The sequence below is a fragment of the Parasteatoda tepidariorum genome, chromosome 8 (genome assembly GCF_043381705.1).
Source record: "Parasteatoda tepidariorum isolate YZ-2023 chromosome 8, CAS_Ptep_4.0, whole genome shotgun sequence".
Taxonomy (NCBI): Eukaryota; Metazoa; Arthropoda; class Arachnida; order Araneae; family Theridiidae; genus Parasteatoda; species Parasteatoda tepidariorum.
The window spans coordinates 17,517,312-17,542,669 of record NC_092211.1 but is presented as its reverse complement, the minus strand read 5'-3'; the positions used below and the strand labels follow the sequence as shown (position 1 = coordinate 17,542,669).

The following is a 25,358-nucleotide window of genomic DNA, read 5'->3' as shown; positions in this document are numbered from 1 at the left end:
TGGCTTAAGTCTCTATACTTGTTATAAATTATGTTTTTTCGTTAAAAACGTACAAAAAAATAACAATGTTTTATTTAAGTGAAGTGTTGTGTATCTTCGTGAAAACCGGTTGTTCGTTTATGAAAAATAGCTAATTTATTACATTTGATTTATTGATGGTTAAAGAAGTATAAATAAAAGGTTAGAATAATTTTAATTTTCTTCAATGTACAAAAAAACAGGATATTTATTTTGTTAACTACTGTTATTAATTTGTTGCTATTTAAACAGATCTACAATCCATGCAAAATAATTCTGTTTATTCCCTGTGTTATTTGTATAGAAATAAAGCTAAATATTTTTTATTTCTTCTATGAAAACTTATTTAAGCATAGATTTCATAAATTATTGTAATTTGGGGGAATATTTCCCATTTGAACCATTTTAGATTCAATATCTGCATCATATTTAGGCACTTTTTATTTCTAGTTGTTGGTTACTGATATTGTTGTTGGTGACTGATTTAATTTCCACATCTTGATTACATTCAGTGTAAGTCATTTAATGTTTGTTTGCATACAGACGCCATGGAGTATATACCTATTGTCTTGATTTGTTCTTTCCATTATTCAAGTTGTTCATTGGATTTTTCTACATCTATTTATGAATAATTTTAAACTGCAGGACGAACTCAATCATGTGCTGTTTCGGTTTTTAAGGATTATTATTATTAATCTTCATCATTGGGAAGGTTTCCATATTATGACTTGCAGCAAAATGATCTCCAAATCTTGTTAATTTCTGGGCAGCTGCAAATCCTGTTTTATATGTTCTTTGAAAAAAGATGTGCAAAATTTATTCGACAGATAACAATTTAGAAATATCTCTTTGATATTTTAATGTAACACAATCAGAATTCTTATTTTTCATAATGTTTTGTATAGTTAAATCATTAATTAATCTCACTATCTAAATTGCTGAATTTTTTAAAAATTATATGAATCACTGCACACTTAGTTATTAATAATTGATATACCTAGTAAGAATTATCTTATCAGGATTGGGAGCAAGTGATTAAATTAACAAAAAAAAAAAATCAAAAGTACTGTAGAACTCCAATTATTGGACATCCGATCATTTGATACTTTGGTTATCTGCTATGTGGTAAAAGTGTTATGAGTCCCATTTTATAATTATTACTACTGACATTAACCTATAGTTGTAGTAAAGATTAATCTGATATTTGGCTACTTATGAATTATAAATAAACAGGAAATAAAAATATACCATTTTTGTTTTTCTTCACTAATTTTATCATTTTTTATGACAGAAAAATAAAGCACAATTATCGCTAGAGATAAAATCATTGCGGACTGGAATGCAGAATTTTTTGCTTCACCTCGGTCGCTTTGGACGAAAAGGTTCTTTCCATCCATTTTTCACCGTTTGCAATGTAAATTCTTTGCAACTGATTTTAAATTGACCCAAATTTTAACAAACCATGGAAATTTTAAGAGATATTTATTTCGTTTCCATCTGCAGACCAGTGGAATTTGTGCTTGCGGTGATGCTGATGAAGATGCTGAACATATTCTTCTTCACTGTAGTCTCTATGCGAGTGCCCGAATGAATTTAAAGACTGATTTGAGACGTCTTTCAATTTGTTGGCCACCTGTCTTATCAGAACTGGTCAAAAGTATTGAAAGTCTTGCGGCCTTGCGGAATTTTGTTTTTAATGTAAATTTGTAAATTTTTCTCCTTTTGTTTTCTACTTACAACTGTAAGCCTCATGCTATACTTTGTGGTGCATGAGGAGTTTTAAGTTGTTTAAATAAATAAAAAATTTTTTTTTTCAAATTTGGTTTTATTATTTCATGTAATTTCATTAAAAAAGCAACTTTTTATAAGGTCTTCTAATTAACCGAAAGGTGTCCCTTGTCCTAAGAGTGTGGGTTAATCAGAGTTCTACTCTATCCTACATGTCCAGAGAATCAGTTGTCTGATTTGCCACTTCTGGAAGTAATGTGTACAACGACTGATACTTGTCTTCATGTTCTTTTGGACTTTACAGGATTATATAGACCCTTTTCTTATTGAATGATTGTTAGGGACAGACATTTTATTAATTGTTATTTTATTACTTTTAAGATTTTCAGTATTCTCAAGTAGTTTTATGAGATAACCCAATAATATTTAAAGCCAAGATTTTTAAAAAAGTATGAAATGAGGGACTTTTAATATTTTAAATGCAGCAAGAAAATTTTATGTTTAGTTATGCAAAAAAGTTATGTATGTATTTTAAGAATTCCAGAAAATTTTAATTCCTCTCTTGATGGTTTTATTTAATAACAATTAAAATAAAAAATTCAATTATTTCAGATTCGTTAAATATTAAGAATGTAGTGTAAAAATATTTGGCTTCAATACTTATTGCAGGGGTGTTTGTGCTCCGGAGAAACCCCGGAATTCCGGGGATTTTGAACTTTGATACCCGGAAATTCCGGGGATCGTCGNTTTTCAATACTTATTGTATTTGCATTTCAAAAATAATTAAAATTTGTTTAGCATTTTTTTAAAGAATTTTTAATACTGAACCAAGTAACAAATAAAAATAAACAATTTTAGAAGCCATTCACTAATTTCCATTTGTAAAATGAAATTTTTAGAGTTTAGTTTGCTTAATTCCTTACATATATATAAATTCGGTGTGATCAATTATATTACATACCATAATATTAAGAAAATATATTTATTTATGATCTCATTACCTTATAACAATATTTGATATAAATAAAGGAGTACTTGAAATTGGTAAAATGAGTTATTATCAAATCTATGAAAACTTAAGTGATAAACATTTAATTTATAAACTAATATCCTATTTTATACTAAAACAGAAAAACTTTAAAAAGAAAACTAAGTGCGTATTTTTTTTACAAACGAAAGAAAAGTAATTTTTGCCCAGATGCAAATTTGTATCCTCTGGAGCAAAGGTAGACAAAAGATTTACGAGACCCAGGGTAAAATTTGCTGCAGTCTTTGCTTAAGTTTGATTTTTCCTATTTTGCAAGCTTTTTTATAAAGATTTTGTTTAAAAATGTTTTTATGTTTGATTCTTAAAATGTAAGTTATCATAGATTTACTAAAATATTAATCTCCATTTTTTTGTGTTTATTTGAACTAAAAACTAAATATTTGCTGGTTTTTGTTTTTATTAAATTACATTAATTGTGAAAGTATCCAGTTTCCTTTCATGTTAAGCCATTAAGCTATAATCAGCTTGAAAATTTCATTTTAAACATATAAAATACAATAATAATTGATTTCTGACGCACAGGTCTTAACACTTGTTTCTTGCAAAGCAATATTTTACGTTAAGTGATTTCGTGTTAATGAGGTTAGACTGTATATATTTATTGATATTCCTTTAATGGCTCAAATTTATAATTTTTACCTTAATTTATCATCATTATTATTTATATTTTTGGTTTCAATTTTCAAATTAGTATTATTTATAAACATTAATGTTTACATTTCCCATTTTAGTTCTTAACATGGGTGATGTTACTAAATCATTTTTGTATGCCTGGTGTGGTAAAAATAAAAGTACCCCATCATATGAAGTCAGAAATTCTGGTGGCAAAAATAGGCCAAGGTTTTTGTGTGAGGTACAGTATACCTTTAATTTGTTTATAGATTTGCAATAATTTTTCTGTTTGAATAAACCTATTTAAGAGTATGTATTTTTTAGTTTATTTTGTAATCAAAGTTATGTTTGGATAATTTGTAAATAATGTACCACTTTATTTTGTATGACAAAGAATAAAATGTGCTTAGTTTTGTTGTTCTTTACTTTACAATTCGGCAAAAGCATTGCTTTATAATTTTGTATTGAAGAAAACATTTTTTTATTTTTTATCTTGTGATTGTTTTTCAAATCATAATTGTGTTTTTAGAAATATTAGGGCAAAAAAAAAAAAAACTTTCTCTTACAAATTATTTTTGTTCTCAAATAACTTCTCCTTTTCTCTGTTCGCTAAGCAGCTGAAAGAAGTAGCTACTTGTTGGGTATCCGCGCACCTGGAAAGTCGTATTGAACAAAATTTGTCTTGAAATGTCATGATTTTAACTATTTTTTTAAGGAAAATAATGAAAAGTCCGGACTTTAGATTGCTGAAAAATCTAATTTTTAAAATGGAATTTAAAAATAGCCCCCCCCCTATTTCATGGTGCTCTGAATATCTGAATTTGTAATAAAATCCCCACTCACAGACATATTTTATTATAATATAAAACGTTTTTATCTTGTTCTTTAAAAAGTTATTGTGCTCTTTCAAAAAATGAAGGAAAAAACATTACTAGAGCAAATTATCTTTTATCTTCTGTGATTTCAGAATTTTTGTTATTATTTTATTAATTTAAAATTCAGCTGAAGCAAGCCAGTCATTGGCGAATTTTTTTCTATTCTGAATTGAGAGCAGAAAAATCGAAGAGTATTTCTTTCCTTTCCGATGAACAAGAAAAGTATCTTTAGAATATAATTCTGCAGTAAAAAATTATTTGCTTTTGTATTTTTTTCAGCTATTTTATTTGCTATTTTTTCAACTCTTTTTTTTTTTTTTTNTTTTGTTAAAAAATTTGATTTTTTTTTTTTTTTTTTTTTTTTAAATTTAAAGTCTTTAAATATGAAGATGCATAGCATAACAGTTTTGGTTATACCTATCATTTCAATTTATGTTATTATAATGCTTTTTTAAACTTCTTGTGTTTTGTCGGAGAAAATAGTAACTTCGTTAAGTCATGAAAAATTCTAGGAATTAGTCATGGAAAGTCACGAATTTGAAAATCTAAAATGTAGCAGATACCCTGTACTTTCTAAAAGGGAAAAACAAATTTTTGATTATATTTTAACTCTAGTGTGTTATAAAAGTTTTAAAACATCCAGGTTTGTAGAAATTATTTAAGAAATATAATTAAAATCTTTACTTAGAGGAAAAATTAAGTTTACCAAGGTCTCTTCTGGGTATTTGAAATAGTTTTATATAATCTTTCTGACTAGTTTTATATAATCTTATAGTTATTAGTTTCCTGAAAAATATTTTTGGACATACTTAGTTAAATTTTGTTACTAGGAAATTATTTGAAAAGTTATTGATTTTTTAAAATTAATGCATATTCATTGCTTTTATATTGTAGGTAACTGTTCCTGGGTTTTCATATGTTGGTGTTGGCAATTCTACAAACAAAAAGGATGCTCAGACTAATGCTGCGAGAGACTTCCTATCTTTTCTTGTTCGAGAAGGAAAATTATCACAATCAGAGGTTCCTATTGAACTACCTGTAAGTTTAATAACCTTTTAACTTTATTATTCATATATTTGCTCTCTTATTTTAGTGCCATTTCATCACTTACTAGAGAATAGATGCAAAATTTCTATTTTCAATTTAACTATTAGGTATTATGTCAAATTCAAAATAAAGTTACATTGGATTATTAATTATCATTAATATGAAGTATAAAAATAATTTATTTTTAGAGTTGGAAATTGATAATTTTTTTTTTATTAGAAGTTACTGTTAAATTAAAATGTAAAGCTGACAAATTTTGCAAAGAATTTGCTGGTTCACATTTTTTTAGAAAGAATTTTGCATGTGTGATAAACCATAATGAACTTGTATTATTTCATTTATACTTATTTCTTTCAAACATATATATTATACCCTTATATATATATGTAACATAAAAAGCTTCTATTAATTTTTTTATGTTATCCCAATTAAGTATTCTAATCGAAATACTTTCTCACACTTTTAAAAGCCACATCCTGTTCTTAAATCTGTTTTTGGCTCAAGTATGCATTTAATAAAAAGCATGACATTTTCCCCTTTGCACTCTGTGGGAAACACTCAATCTATTTGATAAACCAATAGCAATTACTAAGATTTTTCCTCTTTCCCTAAATTAAGACATTTTACGGATTTTACTTTGCAAGATTTTCCCTAACATATAACCAAGGAGCGCAACTTTTCGTGTTCACTTTTACACTTTCTCATGACTGCTCTGACTGATAATTAATAAATAAATTTTGTACCCTCCTTCCCGGCCTAAAACCTGTTTTAATCCTTCCACTCGGCAACGACGTTATATATATGGGTCATTCTCACGAAAACTGTCATTTTTCAGCTCATAAAATCCCAAAAAAGTAAAGTGAATAAAAAGCTCTGAAACTGTCTATATTAATAGAAATATGTAATGGCATTATAAAGAAAGTATATATCCTATAAATTATACTTTATACTTAATATTNCATATAACCAAGGAGCGCAACTTTTCGTGTTCACTTTTACACTTTCTCATGACTGCTCTGACTGATAATTAATAAATAAATTTTGTACCCTCCTTCCCGGCCTAAAACCTGTTTTAATCCTTCCACTCGGCAACGACGTTATATATATATATCCTCTCAATACCTCAGGGGGTAGTGATCCAGGAGTTTCAATGTCTTTTGGATTGGCTCAAAATTACAAGGCTACGGAGTTGAACATAAGTAGTCGTAAACTCAAAATTGGGTTGGCTGTTTAACGACGGATATATATATATTAGACATACTTTACAAATTAGGTTTCTGTAACTCTGTTTGATAATCTTTTGAGAAGTAAATTTTTATTTGCATTTCTTTACTTAAATATCATTAATTTATTTACTGTAATAAACTTTTTATGTTTGATACTAATTAAATTGATTTTGAATTTCTTTTCTTTTGAACTGCACTTTGTAACAAAGAATCAGTAAATCAGGAAAAAAAATAATAATTTGTTGGTTTATTATTCATTCCAAAAATTTTGTTGGTAAATCAGGAAATTTGTTGGTTTACATTAAATTTATAATAATATATCTTGAAATAAATTTGTTTCCATATTAAGTGACTGGTTCATTATTTGTATTTAATGTTAAAATTTGTAATTTTTTATTTATTTTAGAGTCAGGCAGTTCCAAATGCATATAATAGTGGCCCTTCTGAATTACCTGCTGGTGGACCTGTAGCTCCTCATATTAAATTAGCTTCTTCTGAGCAAAATTATCCTATCAGAAATGATTACGTGCCTTTAAATCAAGAATCTACACCTGACTATGTTAAAAGAATTGAGGAGCAAAGACGGACGGAGGAGGTAAAGAATATTGCTTTCTGAAATTATCTAAGATTAGCTAATAATCCAGATAGTTAATAATAATCGGGATTCGTTTTGCCGAACATCTTTTTACCAAATTTCGTGACTTGGAAAATTTTTTAGAGGGAGGAATTTGAAATTTACAAATTCCTCTCCCCAATGTCTTATGAGAATACAAAAGCCAAAAATTCCTTTGTTTATTTATCAATGTTCTATTCCTTCACCAATATATTTAAAAAATGTTAATTCTTATATTCCCTGGTAGAATACACAATTGTGCTTCAGTCACTGGATATTGATATTATTTGTTCCGTGATTTGTAAAATTTAAAAGAGAAAAAAAATGTTAGTAGGTGGAAAATAAACATAGAAATGTTAAAAGAAAATGCAGTGAATAAATCAGGGTAGCCAGAAAACATGGAATTTTATTAATCTGGTAAAGTCGGGGAAATGTCTAGATAGTTAACTGAATAACCCAAAAGTTAGGGAAAGTTAATAAATTTAAGTTTGAGGTATCTAAAACTCTTCTTCTCATGGGCACGACAGCCCAGGATGGGCCTTGGCCTTCTCAACAAGCCTATGCCAAGACATTCTTCCCTTAGCCAAGGTTCTCCAGTTTATAATCCTTAAAACTTGTTGGTCCTTTTTAAGGCAGTCTAAAAATCTTAGGTTTGGCCGTCCACTTTTTTTTGTACCTGTTGGCCTGGCACTGAAAACTTTTTTGGTTGTCCTGCTATCCTCCATTCTTATGATGTGGCCTGCCCATTTAATCCTTTGATAAATTTAATGACATCAGGTTCTTTATATGCTTTGTAAAGTTCCGTGTTTGATCTTCTAAACCAGGTACCGCTTTTACTTATTCCACCAAAAATGCTTCGCAGTATTTTTCTCTCAAATCTAGCTATCATATTTTCATCTCCACGGGTCATTGTCCAGGTCTCACATGCGTATGTAAGCAATGATCGGATAAGACATTTATAGAGTAAAACTTTTGTTTTTCTTTTTATTAGGCTTGACTTAAGATATTTTCTTAGACCATCAAACTCTAGTTTTCCAAAAAAGAAAAAAAAATGATCTTGTATTAATTTTTTTTAATGTTTGTTTATTTTCGTGACAAACAGTACTGTGTTTAGATAAAAATATAAACTTACAAGTAGAGCTCTAAATAAATAAACTTTTGGGAAATCAATTTTTTAGAAAAGTCACATCATAATTGGGGATTAAGGCATGGATCTGAACATCTGATTACTTGAAATTAAAATTTCATAATTAGAGCTCTTACTCAAAATATTACTCTTACATGTGTATAATATTTATATCAGGCTGAAGACTTGGATATTAATTCTGGAATCCATGGTAACTGGACTTTAGATAATGCAAAATCACGGCTTCACCAATTTCTCCAGATGAACAAGTTAAATCCTGAGTATAAATATTCTCAAGTTGGTCCTGATCACAACAGGTTTCCTTTTTATTTTTTACTATTTTAGAATCTCTAATTCCTGTTTTGTACCTTTCTAGGTTATACATTCTTTAGTTGTCACCACTGTCTTATCACTTGCAGCTGTTTTTTATGTAGTTTTTTTTTCTTCATTTTTCACAGATATTTCTTTCAGTGCTGTGTAAAGAACTGAGGGAAATAAAAAGATGTATTAAAGTGGACATAGCACATTATATTACATATGTTTCACTGTAACCAATGATTGAATTGTTATATACTATACAAATTAATTGTGATATTTTAATGTAATGTTTACGGGAAGGAAATACTTAAATTTTCCTTGCCATAAATCATTATTTAATTTTAAATGTGTTATGTATGTATATAACAGTTTAAACATTGATCAATTTTGTTAAGTCTACTTAAATACAATTGCTTTATTTTAGATTAGTGGCACACAGTTTGTGGCTTAGGGGTTAGTTATTGCCTTCAAGTGTTTAATGTGCTATCCTTACCTGCTAACTGAAATGAATAAATTATATGAAAAATAACTTATATTGTATAAAAAATATTTGTAATTGTCTTAAACCGACTTTAATTTTTTTATTTTTTATTCAGTTATAAAAATTATAACATTAAAATTCCAAAATGCCAAAGTATTAGTCTGAATGCCAAAAGTTTTAACTCTTTTTACTCTATTTTTTATTTCAAAAAAATATTTTTTTTTATTCATGAAAGTCTCTCAATTTTGAAATTTTCAGCATTGTTTCAAAGTTTATTTAAATTAATTTAAAACAATTATGAAATTTCTTATGCAGTTAAACCTCAATCCATCGTTCCCAGATCTTTTGTTTTCTCTTACATATCACCTTTTTTAACCGTCTCATCTCAAATGCTATTTTTAAAATGACACCTGTTTAGATTGTTTTGGAATAGTGTATAGTCTATCAATCAGAAATACTACTGATGTATGAAAAAATATTAAAGTTATTTCATTTTAAAAAGGAAAACAGTAACTCTTGATGCTAATGATTATGAAAATGAGAATTTGTTCTAGTTTAGGGAAAACTGATCAAACAGTATCTTTAATGTTTATGTGTCAGCTGATGAAAATGTTGAAACTTATGTTGTCTGTTCAAGAAATAGTTCCAGAAGCTAAAGAAAAGCAAATTAATCTTTATGAAGATGGTAAATCAAAACCACAACGAATGCCAAAACTTACATAAGGCCAGCCTTCAAAACGATGAAATTTCTGCATTCACACAAGCTTACAGAAAATGAATAGCAATCTGTATTCATTGCTTCTTCACTAATTTTCATACATTTTCAAGTCATTATTTCATAATTTATAGTAGCTTGCAATTATTGTTTTCCTCTATCTTCTTCTTTAGCACGACAGCCCCTTACAGGCCTTGACTGCCTCAACCACGCGGAACCACCAATGCCTCCTATCCGTGGCGACTTTTTTCCAGTTGTTAATCTTTATTACTTTGAGATCTTTAGTAGTGTCATCCAGCCATCTAGTTGGAAGTCTTCTTCTGTCCCGAGATCCAGAAGGATTTTTAAAGGTGGCGATTTGTACTGCATTGTTTTCTGAACCTCTCCAGATATGGCCAAGCCATCTTAATCTATTGCTTCGGATGACCTGCACTATCTGTGGCTGTCCATAGAGTCTATATAATTCAAAGTTGTATCTGATTCGCCAACAGCCTCTTTCCTGTATCTATCATTCAAAATAAGGAGCCCTGAGAGAAACGATTGATCAAGGTTTTATTGATCTTGTTAAGTAGTTTGTTTTGTTTTTAAATTCGATTTTAGGTTGAAATGCAGAGGGCAACACATTTAACATTTGTATTTGCCCCCCAAGTCACAAGTTGTGTATCCCTAGATTATGTCTACTTATTTTGAACTTATATCTTGCTTACATATGTATGTAATATATTTGTGATTGCTTTTTGTAGCGTTTTTTCCTATGATTCTCATGGAAGTTTATTACTAATCAGAACTTTAAAAATGTTGTTGCTGCAAGTGATAAAACAGTCAATCCCCATTTTATCTCCAATTCCTCTCACGTTACAAACTTTGGAATGTATTACTTATGAAAAGGTTGGTTGAATGCAAAACATACTTTAAATTTTTTTTGCTTATATTTGTTAATTTATATGTATTTTTTGTAACTAACTATATATTATGTTTAAGGAATATTATATTTCACAAATGTGTTGTTGTATTTTCAGAGCACTCATTATTTTTTAATGTTTTATTGTCTTTTATGTGCAGCTTGTTAGTTAATAAATAAATAACTTGTGTTCAAAATGGAAATTAACAATACAACTTTTGATCTAATAAGATTTCCATGTCCTAAGTAATTTTGAAGTTCGTGCTCCGAGAAAAATCCAGACTTCCAGATTTTTGCAAACCGCGATCTGGAAGTTTCCGGAAATCCAAGGATCAGAAGTTTCGAGAAATCATCGATCACATTTATGTTTAAAAACTCTTGTATATTATATTTAAAAATATGAGAACTAGATTTTATACTTGTCACTTTCATTTGTTAATATTTTTTTCTGGTAGAATAATAAATGTGATTAGAGATAAAAGTTAACTTATAAATTATTATTCATTTAAATTGAGCTGCATATAATTTATTTAGAATTTCATGTTTTGAAAATATCAATGATTTAAATTTATAAAGACATTAAATTTTTAAATGTGTCATTAATGATTTTATTCAAGAAATTTTCAGGATTTTTGAGTTGGGCTAAAAATTATCCCCGTATATGTATCATTGTAAGGCGGCCAAGTGGCCGAGCAGTTAGCGTGCCTAACTGCAAAGTAAATGGCTGCGGGTTCAAATCCCACTCAGGACATGGATGTTTCTTTCTGTTTGTTCTCCTCTGTTATGCATGAATGTATCCCACCCTATGAACAGGGGTATGTGTATGGTGTGGGTAATGTTGCTCGCCTCTGTGACTTTAGCCACGAGGTGCTCACCTAGCAAAGCAAAATGAACAACATTTCCAGCTCCTTCCATGGTGAAAAACAATAAGTTAAATGCCTATGTTCAATGATTTAAATTTATAAAGACATCACTTTTTGGAAATGCATTATAAATGATTTTTCTCAAGGAATTTTCAGGATTTTTGAGTTGGGCTCACAATCACCCTTCTCACTTAATATGTTGTTACATATGGCTAGCTCGAATTTCAATCCATGGAGATCAGGCAGCCTTATGTCTCTCAAAGGAATAAAGAACAGTGGACAAAGAAAAACACAATAAACACACACTATATAAACATAAATAAACTAATAAGTTAAATATACATAAACAAGAAAAGGATTAACGAAAAAATATGGGTAAATTTTGATCAATAATAGTTTATATAAGTTCTAGCAGTCCAATATAATTCGGGAATTTCCCCAAGTTACCAATAGGATATTGATCGGAAGCAAGAAACAAACTAGGATTGCTGTGGTTTCCAGGTTAAATATAACACCACTACTATTTATACTCAATTGTGTGTACTCGACTGAGACTGCACGTTATAACAACGACCATATGTACGTACTCATGATCCCCGTTGTACTCCTTTGAAAAGCTAATGTCAAAAAACCGTATGATTAAAGAGATTAAACAACAATAAGTACAAATTTATAAGATTAAGTTTTACTGTGTTCTTTAACATTCAGTATTGAAAAGCCAGTTATTTTAATTTTTTAAGAAATTCATAAAAAATTTTTACAATGATAAACCGTTTTAAAAAATTTAGATTTCTGTTAATTCTTTTTAACAAAGAGTTTCTACCATTTGAATTGAAAGAAGACTACTACTTCTGGGCCTTTTTATTTCCAGCTATTTTTTCTTCCACTGGGGAAGCAATTTACCATCCCTGATTATAAAATAACGTGAGCGAATTTAAATTAACTCATAATATATCTTAAAAATGTTTCAATTAAAATAAACAACCCATGTCCTGTAGTTTTTAGAATTAGATAATGTTATTAGCTTAATAGATAATGATAGCTAGATAATGTAATCAAAGCTTATTTTTATCTACTTGTGAAATACATTCTGTTTGCTACAGTCAAAAGTATAAATAAAAATTATCTAAATTTAATGTTTTCAGTTTAATTTTAAAATTATTTTCTGTCACCAGTGTAAATAAATTTGTATCTTTCTTATGTAGTAAATTATATTCGTTATTGTATTTTTCAAATTGAAATTTTCATATTATACTAATAAAATAATTTAAAATATTTTTTTATTTTATTTAATACTGCAATACATCAAGAATAATATTGTTAAATATAAAGTTCTATAATGTTTAATTAAATGGCAAAAAAAATTCTATACTTTATTTTTCTAACTGTTAATGCTAAAACATACCTTTACAATTTTATTTGTTTATGTTTATGCCATCCATTTGCCTTTTTCATTAATTTTCATCACCTACAATGTAATCATCACCTACAGAATGTCCTCTTGTTCAGGTGATAATTCATATTATGTTTCGAAAATAAACAAACCCATGAAATACAATAGATGATTAGATAAAGAGGGGGGGGGAATACATGCAATTTCAGAGAATGTGAAGGGGAAAAAATTGAAAAGGGAGATTTCAACTTTTTTTCTGCCTTTTTCTCTGTTATTGCAAAGGAAAATAATTTTGAATCCTCTTTTCAATAAATACATTGTGAAGCGGACAGGTGGCCGAGCAGTTAACATGCCTAACTGCAAAGCCAATGGCTGTGGTTGCTCAAGGGCTGGATGTTTCTCTCTGTGTGTTGTCTTCTCTTGTGTGTATGAATGTCTTCCACCCTATGAACGGGTATGACTTTGGTCACAAGATGCTCACCAGGCAGCACAAAATGAACAACACTTCCGGCGCCTTCTCTTTTCAAAGAACGATAAGTTCAGTTCTTGTTGTTAAAAAATAAATAAATACATTGTGTATTTTCCCTTTAAATTAAGAAAATATTACTTTCTCAAATATTTATAGCATGTTGCCTTTTTGTTTCCTAAAGATATTCATAATAAGTTTTTTTTTATATATATTAAATAAAACTTACTATATTTGTTGTTGTAGGAGCTTTCTGTGTGAAATGTCTTTTTATGTGAAACAATTGGGTAGAAGTAAGTTCTATAGCCTCTTTTCATTATAAATATTTTTACCACTTATTTAATTTAACTTAGATTATTACAAATCACTTTTATTAGTCAAATTTCTATTGACAAAATCATGATTGTAACTGTCCGGTCTATAGCAAAATATTTAATAAGGAGATAGAATTTAAAAAAAAAAAAATTTTCATCTAAATTCGAAGTAAAAAATTGAATAACATTTTTACAAAATTCAAATTGAGAATCTTTAAAATATGAATATATATATTTTTAAATGTGCAGGTGGGATTAAGTATCAAAAGTTTAACTCATTTTTTTCATTAAATTTATAAAACTGCAGAGAAAAATAAATTACTTAATAAAGACCAATTGTTGGAGCTGTATTTTAACTGCAACATTTTTATTTGAAGTTATGTTCAGTTTGACTTTTTTTCAAAACTTTATTAAACTTTAACAATACAGTAACTACACTTTCCAATACAAATTTCATTATAATAACTTTCAATAATATAAAATAAAATAGCAATTCAAATAAAATAGTCATATGGTTTTATTTATTATCTATCTACTTTTCTAAATGATTTTAATTAACTTTAAAGTAAGCTATATGTTCCCCAATATTAATATATCTTTAGCAATCTAAATTTTCCTCTAATACCTTTTCAATACACCGAAAAGAAGTTTAATTTAACCAACTTTTCTTTCAATGAAGTAGTTGGTGATCTCTTTTAAAAGTTTTAACCCATAGCTTGGTACAAATTTATGAAATTGCAGAAAAAGATAAGTTCTTTCCAATCAAATGCTAGAGTGCTATTTTAATTATGTCATTTTCATGAGAAATGATGTTCCGTTCCAGTTTTCTTAAAAACTTTAAAATATGATACAAATTTGTATGCAATTTTGACTTGCTTGTAACAATCTAAATTTCCTTAATACCTTTTTAGTTTCCTAAAATCTAAGTTAAGTGCAATGACTTCTCAAAAAATGTTTTGGTTTTCGCCTGCATTAAATTTAGAATTTCTGTCCTGAGAAATTCATGTAATAAGATAATTTTCAAAATGTTGAATAAATGTATTGTTAAGGTTTTTAATTACAAATTTTTGTTACAAATTGTAATTCATTAATCTCATTTCTTAATATAAATCATTAATAGCATTATCTATCATTGTTAATTATATGAGATACCATTGTTAATAATATGATCAGTATAAGAATATTGTGATATAAGAAACGGTAGGCGAAAACAATGACTGGCCCTACTCTATAAGTTAACCTTTCATTGTAGTGTATTGCTTTAGTGGTCTGTCCAAGTTGACCACCAAAGCAATGTACTGCAAGTGGTGAATTAACAGGTTTTTATCACTGTACCTAAAAATATTTTTATAATATATCAACATACTTACAATGTAATCATTTGACAGATATTTTTGCCAGAGAGCATGGTTCAAACAAACAAATGGCTTCTAAGTCATGTGCCCTGTCTCTTGTACGCCAGCTGTACCATTTACAAGTTATTGAAGGATATTCTGGTGTAACTAAGAAAAAGGAAACCGATAAGGTACATTTCAGTTATTGTTAATTTTTCTGTTTTCCAATTATTTATCTAATAGTTTAAAATAGTGTTATGTTTTATACTTGTTTGAAAGCAAAGAAACCATTTTATAAAACTATCAAATTAGAACAATTTTTGAATTTCTAAAATTCTAAGTTTATGAAGTTAAGCAATTTTAAAAGGCACTACTCTAAGGCTTATTGTTTTAAGCAGTGCTGGGTGTTCTAATGAACCTTTAATGGCTATTTTTAAAAATATGAAGTCATAAAAGTATACATACTAAGTGTGTAAATTAATACTTTAGTGAAAAAGAACAGTTTTAAATACTAGCCATTCACTGTTGAGATCAATTACTGCAGAGAAAAGAAAGAAATTATCTTAGAACTCCTCTTAATTCCTGCTGCAAGGCGAATCCATTTTATTCCCTTTAAACTAATAAACTGGTTCTGATGTTTTTAGATAATGCCACTTTGGCTATTTTAAAAAGAATTGGTCTGACCACTGGAGTAAAAGTAGGGATAGTATTTTGTCATGACTGCCATTATATTATGTATGTTGAGATTTTTTTTAAAAAAAGAGAAAGGTTCATAAAATAGAGGTTGCCAATAACTATTTTTGGAGAGAAAAGGTTTCTAATCTTTCCTGGGTTGGGATTTTGTCCAGATATAGACAAGTTATTATTAATATCAAAATTATTATTTAATATTAATATCAAAATATTAATATCAAAATTATTATTTAATATTAATATCAAAATTATTATTTTCATATTTTTAGCTTAATGAAAATGACTATTGCTGAAACTGGCTACAACAGTTGCAGGGAAGGGGAGGAAAAGGGTCAATATAATCATTGGCTTGACCAGGATTCTTAGGGTTGTTTCCAAAAATAAAATTAAGGCATATGAGAACAGAGAGTGTCAATTACAAATGTGCCAGAAAAATTGAAAGGAAGATCCATATTAGAACTAAAAAGATTTTTCATGGGGGTCTCTCAAGAGATGTTGAACATCGTATAGGAGTTGGGGAGAGTAGAGCTTTCTTTCATTTAATTAATTGTGGACAAAAAAGTAGTTTTAAGAACAATGCTTAGCAAAGGAAATAATGACAGCATATTGAGTGCTAAATATGATATTCTGCAAAAATGGAGAGAGCATCTAGATGAGCTATTAAACTTAGATCTATACATAGAGAATAGTGAATCAGCAAATAGAAATCTCGAGGTTCTTGATTCCCCTTGATTGAAAAAAAGAATAGATGATATTAAGAAACTTAAAAAAACTAATAATAAATCCTCTGAATTTTTAATGGTAAAAAAAAAATCCCAAATCTTTGAGCCCCTGTGATCCTTCCACTAAACTCCAGGGTTTCGCAGAACAGCCTTTAGAAACCACTGATATGAGATGCAGATGCTAATTATGTAAATGTTTTTTTTTTAAAGAAAAAAACAACATATTTTATTATAGAATTTTTAAAAAATGCAGGTTGCTTAGCATTTTTAAAAAATGCTTAGTTTTGATTTACGTTTTTTGAAAGCCCTTAAATGTGCTTTTTTTATTTGGGGTTTCTAAAAAGTGTTTAATTTTCTACCTTTTGAAAAGAGATTTTTTCTTTGTCGTTTATGGTGTCGATTGTCGTTCTAAGTTATAAAAAATGTATGATTTTCGCAATTTTCTCTACAATGTTTAAGTAAATTGCTTGAAAATGTTTATGAATTTTATCGCTTTTATCTTTATTAATTAAGTACTTTAAATAACAGAAAAAAGTTATTTTTATTACTGCTCAAATCCTATTTACAATTTTGGGGGGGGGGNGGGGGGGGGGGAAGTGATGAGAAACATTTTTGGAGAGCTTAAAAAGTACTTGAAAGCATGGGTGCCACTCTTCAGTCCTGGGGACTGAAATCAGTTTTGAGTAAAATCAATGGATTAATAAATTCTATCAATTAAATTTCCTTTTTTTTCTCATTAGAAATTTAAAAATTATTTTGGTCAAAATGAAAAAGTTATATTATATCTTAATGAAAACATATGATATGGTAATGATGTCAGGACTTTTCCCTACCCTAACCTATTGTCACGCTGGCCAAAGTTAAATCCAGATTAATTTTTTTAAAAAAGAAAGAAATTATAGTGCTAAAACAAAAAGTGAGTAACGGTAAAGTGAAAAATAGAGATATGAATGGTTTCAGGTTGTTCAGTAATAGTTGTAAAAAAATATCCAAGGTTAGCTGTTATTTTTGTTTTGCTTGGTAAAAAAACCTAAAATAAAGAAAAAATAATCAAATGATTGATTTAATATGTAGGCTATTATCAAGGAAAGGTAAATTTTCGTGTCAATGAGCTATAACTTTATAAAAGTTTGGTAAACAACGCTAGATAGCATTATTTGGTCAAAAAATAAGTTCAGTCTTGAATTTTTTTTTAGAGTGGCACCCTTGCTTGAAAGGTGCTTATTTTTTGTTACAAAATTTGGCTATGCAGCCTGTATTAGCAGTTGTAATTATTAAGCTTTTCTTATTTAGTTGGAACCATATGATGTCAGTGTGGATCCTGCTTTAATAAGTGAAATTGAGGATGTCCTAATGGAATTGGAAATTCATCCTGTATCTGTTCCTGAGGTATGGTTTTTCTTTTTAAATTTAATAACGCTGTCTTAAATTAACTATGTTTTGCAATCAATTTGCAATTATGTAACTAAAATTTAATAAAATAGGTCAAACATTAAATTTAGACCTATTTTGCTTATTGATAGTTTCTTTTTTCAATTTTTAACTAACAATTTTAGGATATTTTACTTAATTCACTCAATTTACACTTAATTATGAAATTATAAAACTTAAATTTTAATTAGTAATTATTATTTAAGGAAAAAAAACCATGAGTGTGCTACTGAAATAATTTATGAGATTATTAATATTTTTTTCTATTTAGAGTGTTTGTTTATGCATTTTGAGCAATTTCTATTTCTTGTTACATTTTTCTTGAGAAAATTAATGCTTTCCTTCATGTAGAAAATAAATTATTTTTGATTATTTTTTTTTTTGTTTGATGTAAAATAGAAACAAATAAGATAATTTGTGTCCTTGTCAAAAAAAAAAAAAANTACAAAAAAAAAAAAAAAAAAATTAATGTAATATTCTCTTATCTCACCCAATATTCTCTTATCCAAAAATGTACAACTTTTTGCGTTTACACCAAAATCGGCCTTAGTTCATTTTTATTGCGAATAAAAATGTATAAAAGATAAAAAATATTTAATATTAAAATGTAAAAATTAATAGAAAGCCTTTTTTTTTTTTTTTTACTCAAACCTAGATCATCCAGAATTTGATTGTAACCATTTCATTTCTCAAGTTCTTTTCATGATCTTAAGTTCAATACTTGCAGGAAAATGCAATAAGTTACGAATTTTGCACATTACTATGTATATACATGTTACTTTTAGTTATAATCGAAGTACAGCTTACAATTTTATGTTTACAGATTTACCGTGGCTCATGTTTGGCATTAACATGGTATTTTTTAGTCTTAGTGGTCCACCCACAAGCATGCAAAACCATTTTTTTTATTTTATTAAATAAAGGTTTTGCATTTCTCTTGTCATTCTATCCATTTATGATTATAAGTGCAAAAGCCAAATTATATCTGATGTTCTGCAAACAAGGCTTTTGATAATTACAAAATAATTAATTATAATTCTGAGTATTGTAAAAAATAAATGTCTGTTAGTTAAAGTATTACTTTTTTTATAAAGGAAATTTAAAAGGTGAACCTTCAAATTATATTTAAAAGGTGAAGATATCAAATTATATACATTATTGCTTACATAATGAATCAGAAATTAACTGCGCATAAAATTTTTGACCAAACTGGGACATAAATTGTAAGGCTGGAAAGTTGAAATATTATTCAAACAAATTATTCTACAAGGACTGTGACATACTTTGAACATTTTCTGTTCTATGACCTGTAAGCAAGTTACAGGAGCAAAAAATATAGTTTTCTGTTTGTAACATATCAATATCTTTTTCCCTAATATGCTTAGAACAGGGTTTCAAAAAACCTAGTCTTTATTAGTTTTTTAATATTTTACATTTTACTGTTCCAATTGGCATACACATTTAAATTTCTATTAATAGTATTTAACAGTAAAATAATATTAGTAAAATATGTTGTGTGTTACTTTCTTTGAAGAGCATTTATTCAATAAGTAAATAAAATGAAAATTTTAATGAAGTAATTGATGTTCCATATCTGTTCATAAACCAGCCTTTTTTGTCTGAAATTGTTTTAAATCTACTTCAATCATGTTCTAATTCATCCTAATTGCGCTTTTTATTGATTCAAAATAATTATTTTTAAGAATTTTACTAAATCTTCTATTAATTATCTATTTTCTATAAAACTGTGCTTGATTTGTTCAAAACAATTATTATGTTTTGTTTAAGTTGAATTATTAGTAATTTTGTGTTATTCATAAATTAGTGCTGGGTTATATTAATTATTATTCTTAATGCTTCCTAGTTTAAAACTGTCACTTCAGACTGTTTCGAAAATGCAAAAGTGTTATCCCGAATTGCTCCTAGCATACAACATTGTAGTGATTAATTAACAATTTTACATCCCTTTTATATTATTACAGTTTTTGAAAATATTAGTTCTAATAAAAGCCTCCCTTTTTTTTAAACTATAGCTGGTCCTTTTTTTGTGTGAAAAAAAAATCAGTTTTTTTTTTTTTTTNTTTAACTATGACTGGTCCTTTTTTTGTGTGGATGGTTTGTACTAAAAAAAATCAGCTTTTTTTTTTTTTTTGGACCCGGTTAAAATCTAGCAATCCTGATTTAATCATAACATCTTCTGGTTTGTTGGTATTAAACATCTGTATTTTTTTAAAGGGTGAAAGTGAAGAGCCCATTCCTTTAACAATTGAGAAGAATGTAGAAGTCGATGAAAGATCTCCTCACACTGGTGTAGTTCCCTGGTCTCCACCCCAATATAACTGGAATCCTTGGACAAGTTGCAACATTGATGAAGGACCTCTGGCCACAGTAAGGCTTCAAACTTTATTCCCATTTTCTGTTGTAGAAACTAAGTATTTTCTAAAATGCAATCTGATTTACTATTAGTGCCTTTTTTTTTTAATAACACATACAATCTGTAGTAATTGCATGTAATTGAAAAACCTCTAGCATGTTTTTTTTTTTTAATTAGTTCTTTGTTTAAATTCTCTTTTTTTTTTAATTCTTCATTCTGAAAGGATTTTTTCCCCATAGTTATTAATTGGAGTGCTTTAATTAGTTTTTCAGAATGCATTATAAATTTTAAATTCTTTTTATAAATAGTTTATGTTTTTATTGACACAATTTTAAAGTTAACTGTGATTAAGCTATTAATGTCTCTAATTTTAGTTTTATTTACTTATCCACTGATATAGATGACACTTCCGGATATTAGCGCCGGTTTAAAGAAAGAATATGAAGAAAGAGCTAGTAACGATTCTAAATTTCAGAAGGTAAAATATAATTTATATTTATAAAAATTCTAGAATCTTCTATTATTGTAATTAGAATGTCTTATTTGCTAATTATGCAAAATTTCATAAATGATTTATTTTTAAATGTTCTAAGTAGAATACAATAAATATACTTTATTCAGCTTGAAAGTCAAATATGAAATCTCGTCAATTCATAACATAACAAATATATTTATCAAAATATCAATTAGTATGTGAGTTAGGGGTGATTGTAATCTGAGTTTTTTGTATCATTCCTCCAGGTCTAAAAACTTGAAGCAGGGCATGTCGTTTTTCCACGAATATTTGCAGAATTCGGTATACTTCGAGACTAGGTTGGATAATTGACTTTCATGAATCTTATATTCGACGAAATTTTGAAACTTTTCTTAAATCTCGTTAATGAGACACTTACATACATGTGATTCATATGCCAATTCGATTATTTTTGATTTGTCGGATTTTCGTAATTTTGAATATTTGGAACTGTGCCAAAATATTGCTATTCTTATTCATGTAATTTTAATATCAAACAGCAATTTTAGTATTTGCATGATTTAAAAGTAATATTCTGTGATTCATATTTACGCAATTTGAAAATCATACACGGCAATTCCTATTCATACAATTTAAAAATCCAGTGTCGTGATTTGTATTTATGCGTCTTTAAAGCCTAATATCACAATTTGTATTTACACATTTTTAATATTGCTGTTCATATTAAAATGTTTTTGAAATCCATTATTGCAATTCATATTCACTCGTTTGTAGTATGAAACATCAATTTTCGTATTTACTACACATTTCGATTTGTATTCACATGAACTAAAACTATACATCGTTATTCGTATTAATGAGATTTAAAAATTCGATATCGCAATTTCTGATTTCGGGTATTTGAAATCCGTTATCGCGATTCATATTCACGTGATATTCAAATTCTATATTGGGATTTTTGTAAGATATAAGTTTTATTATTATTTTTTATTAGTTACTATAAACACTTTATATTTTGCATTCAAACAATTATGTTAAATATGAAACATGTATGGTATATAGATATCTTGATATTGACTGTTTGCCGTTAAAATTTTCAGAGTTTTTCTCATTGTGTCACAATCACCTCAGTTGTATTTAATTATATTAGTGTATTACAATGGAAAGAAAATGTAAATGTTTATTAAATTTACTATAAAATTTTATTTCAAATACTGTCAAATTCCATTTTAGTGAACTGTCTGAGGACTCATCATCAAATTTATTCAAATCAAACTATACATTTAAGGAAATTATCAATTTAAAAATTTGCTCAACTTTTTAATGTGAGTTTATTTTAAGCTTTTATTTTTTATAATTTTAAAATTTTTGTAAATATTTTTACAAAAAGCGTGATTTTTATGAAAATCCTACAAATTGCTGACTTTAAAACATAATCTGCATAACCGCACTTTATTTTGATGTTTCAAATGTATTTCTGAATCTTTAATTAAATGCAGTATTAATAGGAAATTATCTTATTGTAACATAAATTTTTTTAAAAAAATAAATAAATTGAGAATGCCTTCTCAAATAGTGAGATAAACTATGTGAGTAAGATATATATAGGTAGTGTAATAAGATATAAATAGGTACATTAAGTAATTCTATATAATTATATTTGTTAACTATAAATTAATTTTCTGATTTTTCAGCCAGTTTGTCTGTCATATTTCTTTCCCATTTTCAATAAAGTGGAATCATACATTGACGTATATTATGTACTATTATAAAATTCTTTTTAATGTGACAATATATTTTGACTGTTTTGTTATCATTTACTTTTAATAATATTTCAATTATAATTTTATCTATAAAACTTAACTAACTAAATTTCTACAGTATTATTATTATTTTTTTTTTAAATTTCTGATTTAAATTTTAAAAAAAAATCTCATTTGAATAAAAGAATGTCTGATTTAAATTTTAAAAAAATCTCAAACTGTGTTTTGTAAATCCTTTTTAGATGCTTTCTGCAAGAGCAGAGTTACCAGTTTATCAGTTTAAAGGGGAAATATTAGAAGCTATTCAGAATAACTCAGTAGTTATCATAAGAGGAGCTACAGGTTGTGGTAAAACTACTCAGGTACGTTAAATTTGTCTGAATTGTAGATATTGTTATGTACACTTTGTATATGATGTTTCCGCAACAAAAAAAATTATCTGAGTTGCTCGATCATATTTTTATTTAATTTAATAGAATTACAAAAGATGGAATTGTTAACTTAAAAGTGTAATTATAATGAATGAATCTTTTTTACATATTTGTGCTATATCTGAATACTGTGTGCATATTTTTTCTTAATTATTGAGTTTAAAATTATTTTGACTAAGTTGATAGTTATTTGTTACATATTCTTATTATATTACACTTAAAAAAAGTTTTTTAAATTGTTCTGGGGAGAAAAAAAAAATTTGTTTTTGACATGATGATACTTCAATTCATATTATTATTATTTTTGGTCAGTTCCATTTATCTTTTTGAATGAACACTATCAGTATACAAGCTTGTTTTCCAGCTATCAACAATCAAAACGAACTGAACAACTGCGGTGCAGGGATAATTTAATTATTAGTTCTGTGAAAATCTTTATTCTGTATTTTTTTCCTCTTCCAGATTATTCTTATATGTTCATAAATAATAAGTTTTCTAGTTTATTTTGTGAACCTTTATTTCTTTTTTCTTAAATATCTAATTTTAAAATTTGCTATTGATTTGATCCTTAAGGTCCACTCTCTCAAAATATTTTCTCTGAATGAAGTATTAAAGTAAAATATTATACAAGTTTGAGGATATATATATATTGGCATATATATATGTGTGCCTTTGCCGTTTTTTAATGTACAACTTTATTTAAAGTTTTAAATTGGGCAGATAAAAAAAAAATTGAAGACTGGTTAGTTACAAAGCGATTAAATATGAAATATAACATTGGAAAAGTGCCAAACTAATTCGAAAATGTTTTCATTGTAGGAAATCAGGTCATAACTAAGCAAAATGAGAACAGTTCAGTTAAAAGTACTGAATCGGGCATATAGAGTAGTCTAATTTTGGTCTAAGGAATAATTTTTAAATGAACTGATGAGATACATAAAATGATGTTTTTAAAGCTAGTAAAAGATGCGTAAAGATGATTATAAGCTGCTAATGTGTTTCCACAAACTGAGCAAATTTAATAGTGTGTTTTTATTCTTGCGTTCATTATTAGTAAGGCACTAGATTTCGCCATTAAAAATCATGAAAATAAAAAATATTTAGCGATGTAAATATGTGTTCTAATACTAGTATGCTAGAGCCAAAGAGGTTAAAATATTGCTTCAAATTTAAAATGTGAAAAACAATTCATTTAGAGCACATGTTTCTCATACTGTGTATTCCATTGATATAAATAAAAAAAAATTAAAATTGTACTTCAATAAAAAAAAACGTTCTTTGACAAGGTTATAAATTTGGTGTATCGAAATTTAAATTGTATAAAGTATTAAATTTAGTGACCTAATTACATTTTTGCTTGCATAGACTCTACAGCATTCGTGATATAGTAGTTTAGGTTTTTAATAACATATTACTGAAAACTTCTGTTTAATTTATCATATTTTGTTTAAATTATTTTTTTCCTTTTAGATTATTTTTGCACACTTTAGTTATTAATTTTTTTTAATTAATGTGTTAATTTTAAAACCTTAGGTACCTCAGTATATTTTGGACTACTATCTTGAAAGTGAATGTGGAGCTGATTCTTGTATTGTAGTTACTCAGGTAAATATTTTGATTCATTGCTTGAACTACTTTTTTGCTGAGCTCTTACTACAAGAGTCTATAATTATTTTCATAAAAATATTTGTACAAGGTTAAAGAAACATTCACCCTTTCATTTCTTTTAATATAAGAATTAAGTATGTTGCAGATCTGTGAAAGTTAGGACAGTTTACATACTTCTTAAATAATTACATAGCTGCCAACCCTTCTGCATTTTGCAGAAGCTTTCTGCATTTCTACTTATTTTAGCTATTTTTTCCTCTTTTATGCACAGAAGAGAAGATCTTCTGCATTTTACCCATCCGCCTAATAGCTAGTATTTTCTTTAAGTCAGACGTCGCTGTTCCTCTTGTAACAGCCTTTGGCAGGCCGTAACTACATTTTTAATCAAGAATTAATAAATGAATATTGTACCATCAAGTAGCTGGTCAAAAGTTTTTTTAAAAGATATTTCCTTTTTTGTTTTAAAAAAAGATGAGTATTGCTTTTTTATGCTCATATTAAGTGGATTTATAAATAAATAATTAATTAAAATCCGCTTCTTTTCTAAATTTATTGGTAATTAGTATGCGCTTGCGAATATTCTGCATTTTTAGGCATTTCTTCTGCATTTTTTTTTCTATCTTCTGCATTTTTATAACTAGAGGCTGGCAGCTATGAATTAAGTAATTTGAAAAATAATGGGTAAGATAGATTTTCTACCCAAGGAGTATCTAAATATTATTTGTTATAGAGTGCCAATAGCATAAATCAGATTGTTATTTTAATAACTTTATTTTTTAAGAC

The 25,358-nt window shown here is 27.5% G+C and overlaps 1 protein-coding gene across 4 annotated transcripts in view; it reads left to right on the top strand.

Annotated features, from left to right (window-relative positions):
* The first annotated feature begins 48 nt into the window (after positions 1–48).
* LOC107446751 (dosage compensation regulator mle) overlaps positions 49–25,358 on the top strand; it is a 59,727-nt gene continuing 34,417 nt past the window's right edge. For 2 of the 4 annotated variants that reach the window (XM_071184328.1, XM_071184327.1), the window contains exons 1-13: positions 82–180; positions 3,526–3,647; positions 5,176–5,319; positions 6,961–7,149; positions 8,471–8,610; positions 10,551–10,695; positions 13,677–13,723; positions 15,133–15,269; positions 17,787–17,882; positions 20,160–20,312; positions 20,699–20,776; positions 22,779–22,898; positions 24,501–24,572. In XM_071184328.1, coding sequence (XP_071040429.1) covers positions 10,688–10,695; positions 13,677–13,723; positions 15,133–15,269; positions 17,787–17,882; positions 20,160–20,312; positions 20,699–20,776; positions 22,779–22,898; positions 24,501–24,572 — 711 coding nt within the window. In that variant the 5' untranslated portion in view covers positions 82–180; positions 3,526–3,647; positions 5,176–5,319; ... (1 more) ...; positions 8,471–8,610; positions 10,551–10,687. Of the gene's footprint in view, positions 181–3,525; positions 3,648–5,175; positions 5,320–6,960; positions 7,150–8,470; positions 8,611–10,550; positions 10,696–13,676; positions 13,724–15,132; positions 15,270–17,786; positions 17,883–20,159; positions 20,313–20,698; positions 20,777–22,778; positions 22,899–24,500; positions 24,573–25,358 lie in introns of all 4 variants that reach the window. The other 2 variants (XM_043043229.2, XM_043043228.2) reach the window with 2 other exon arrangements.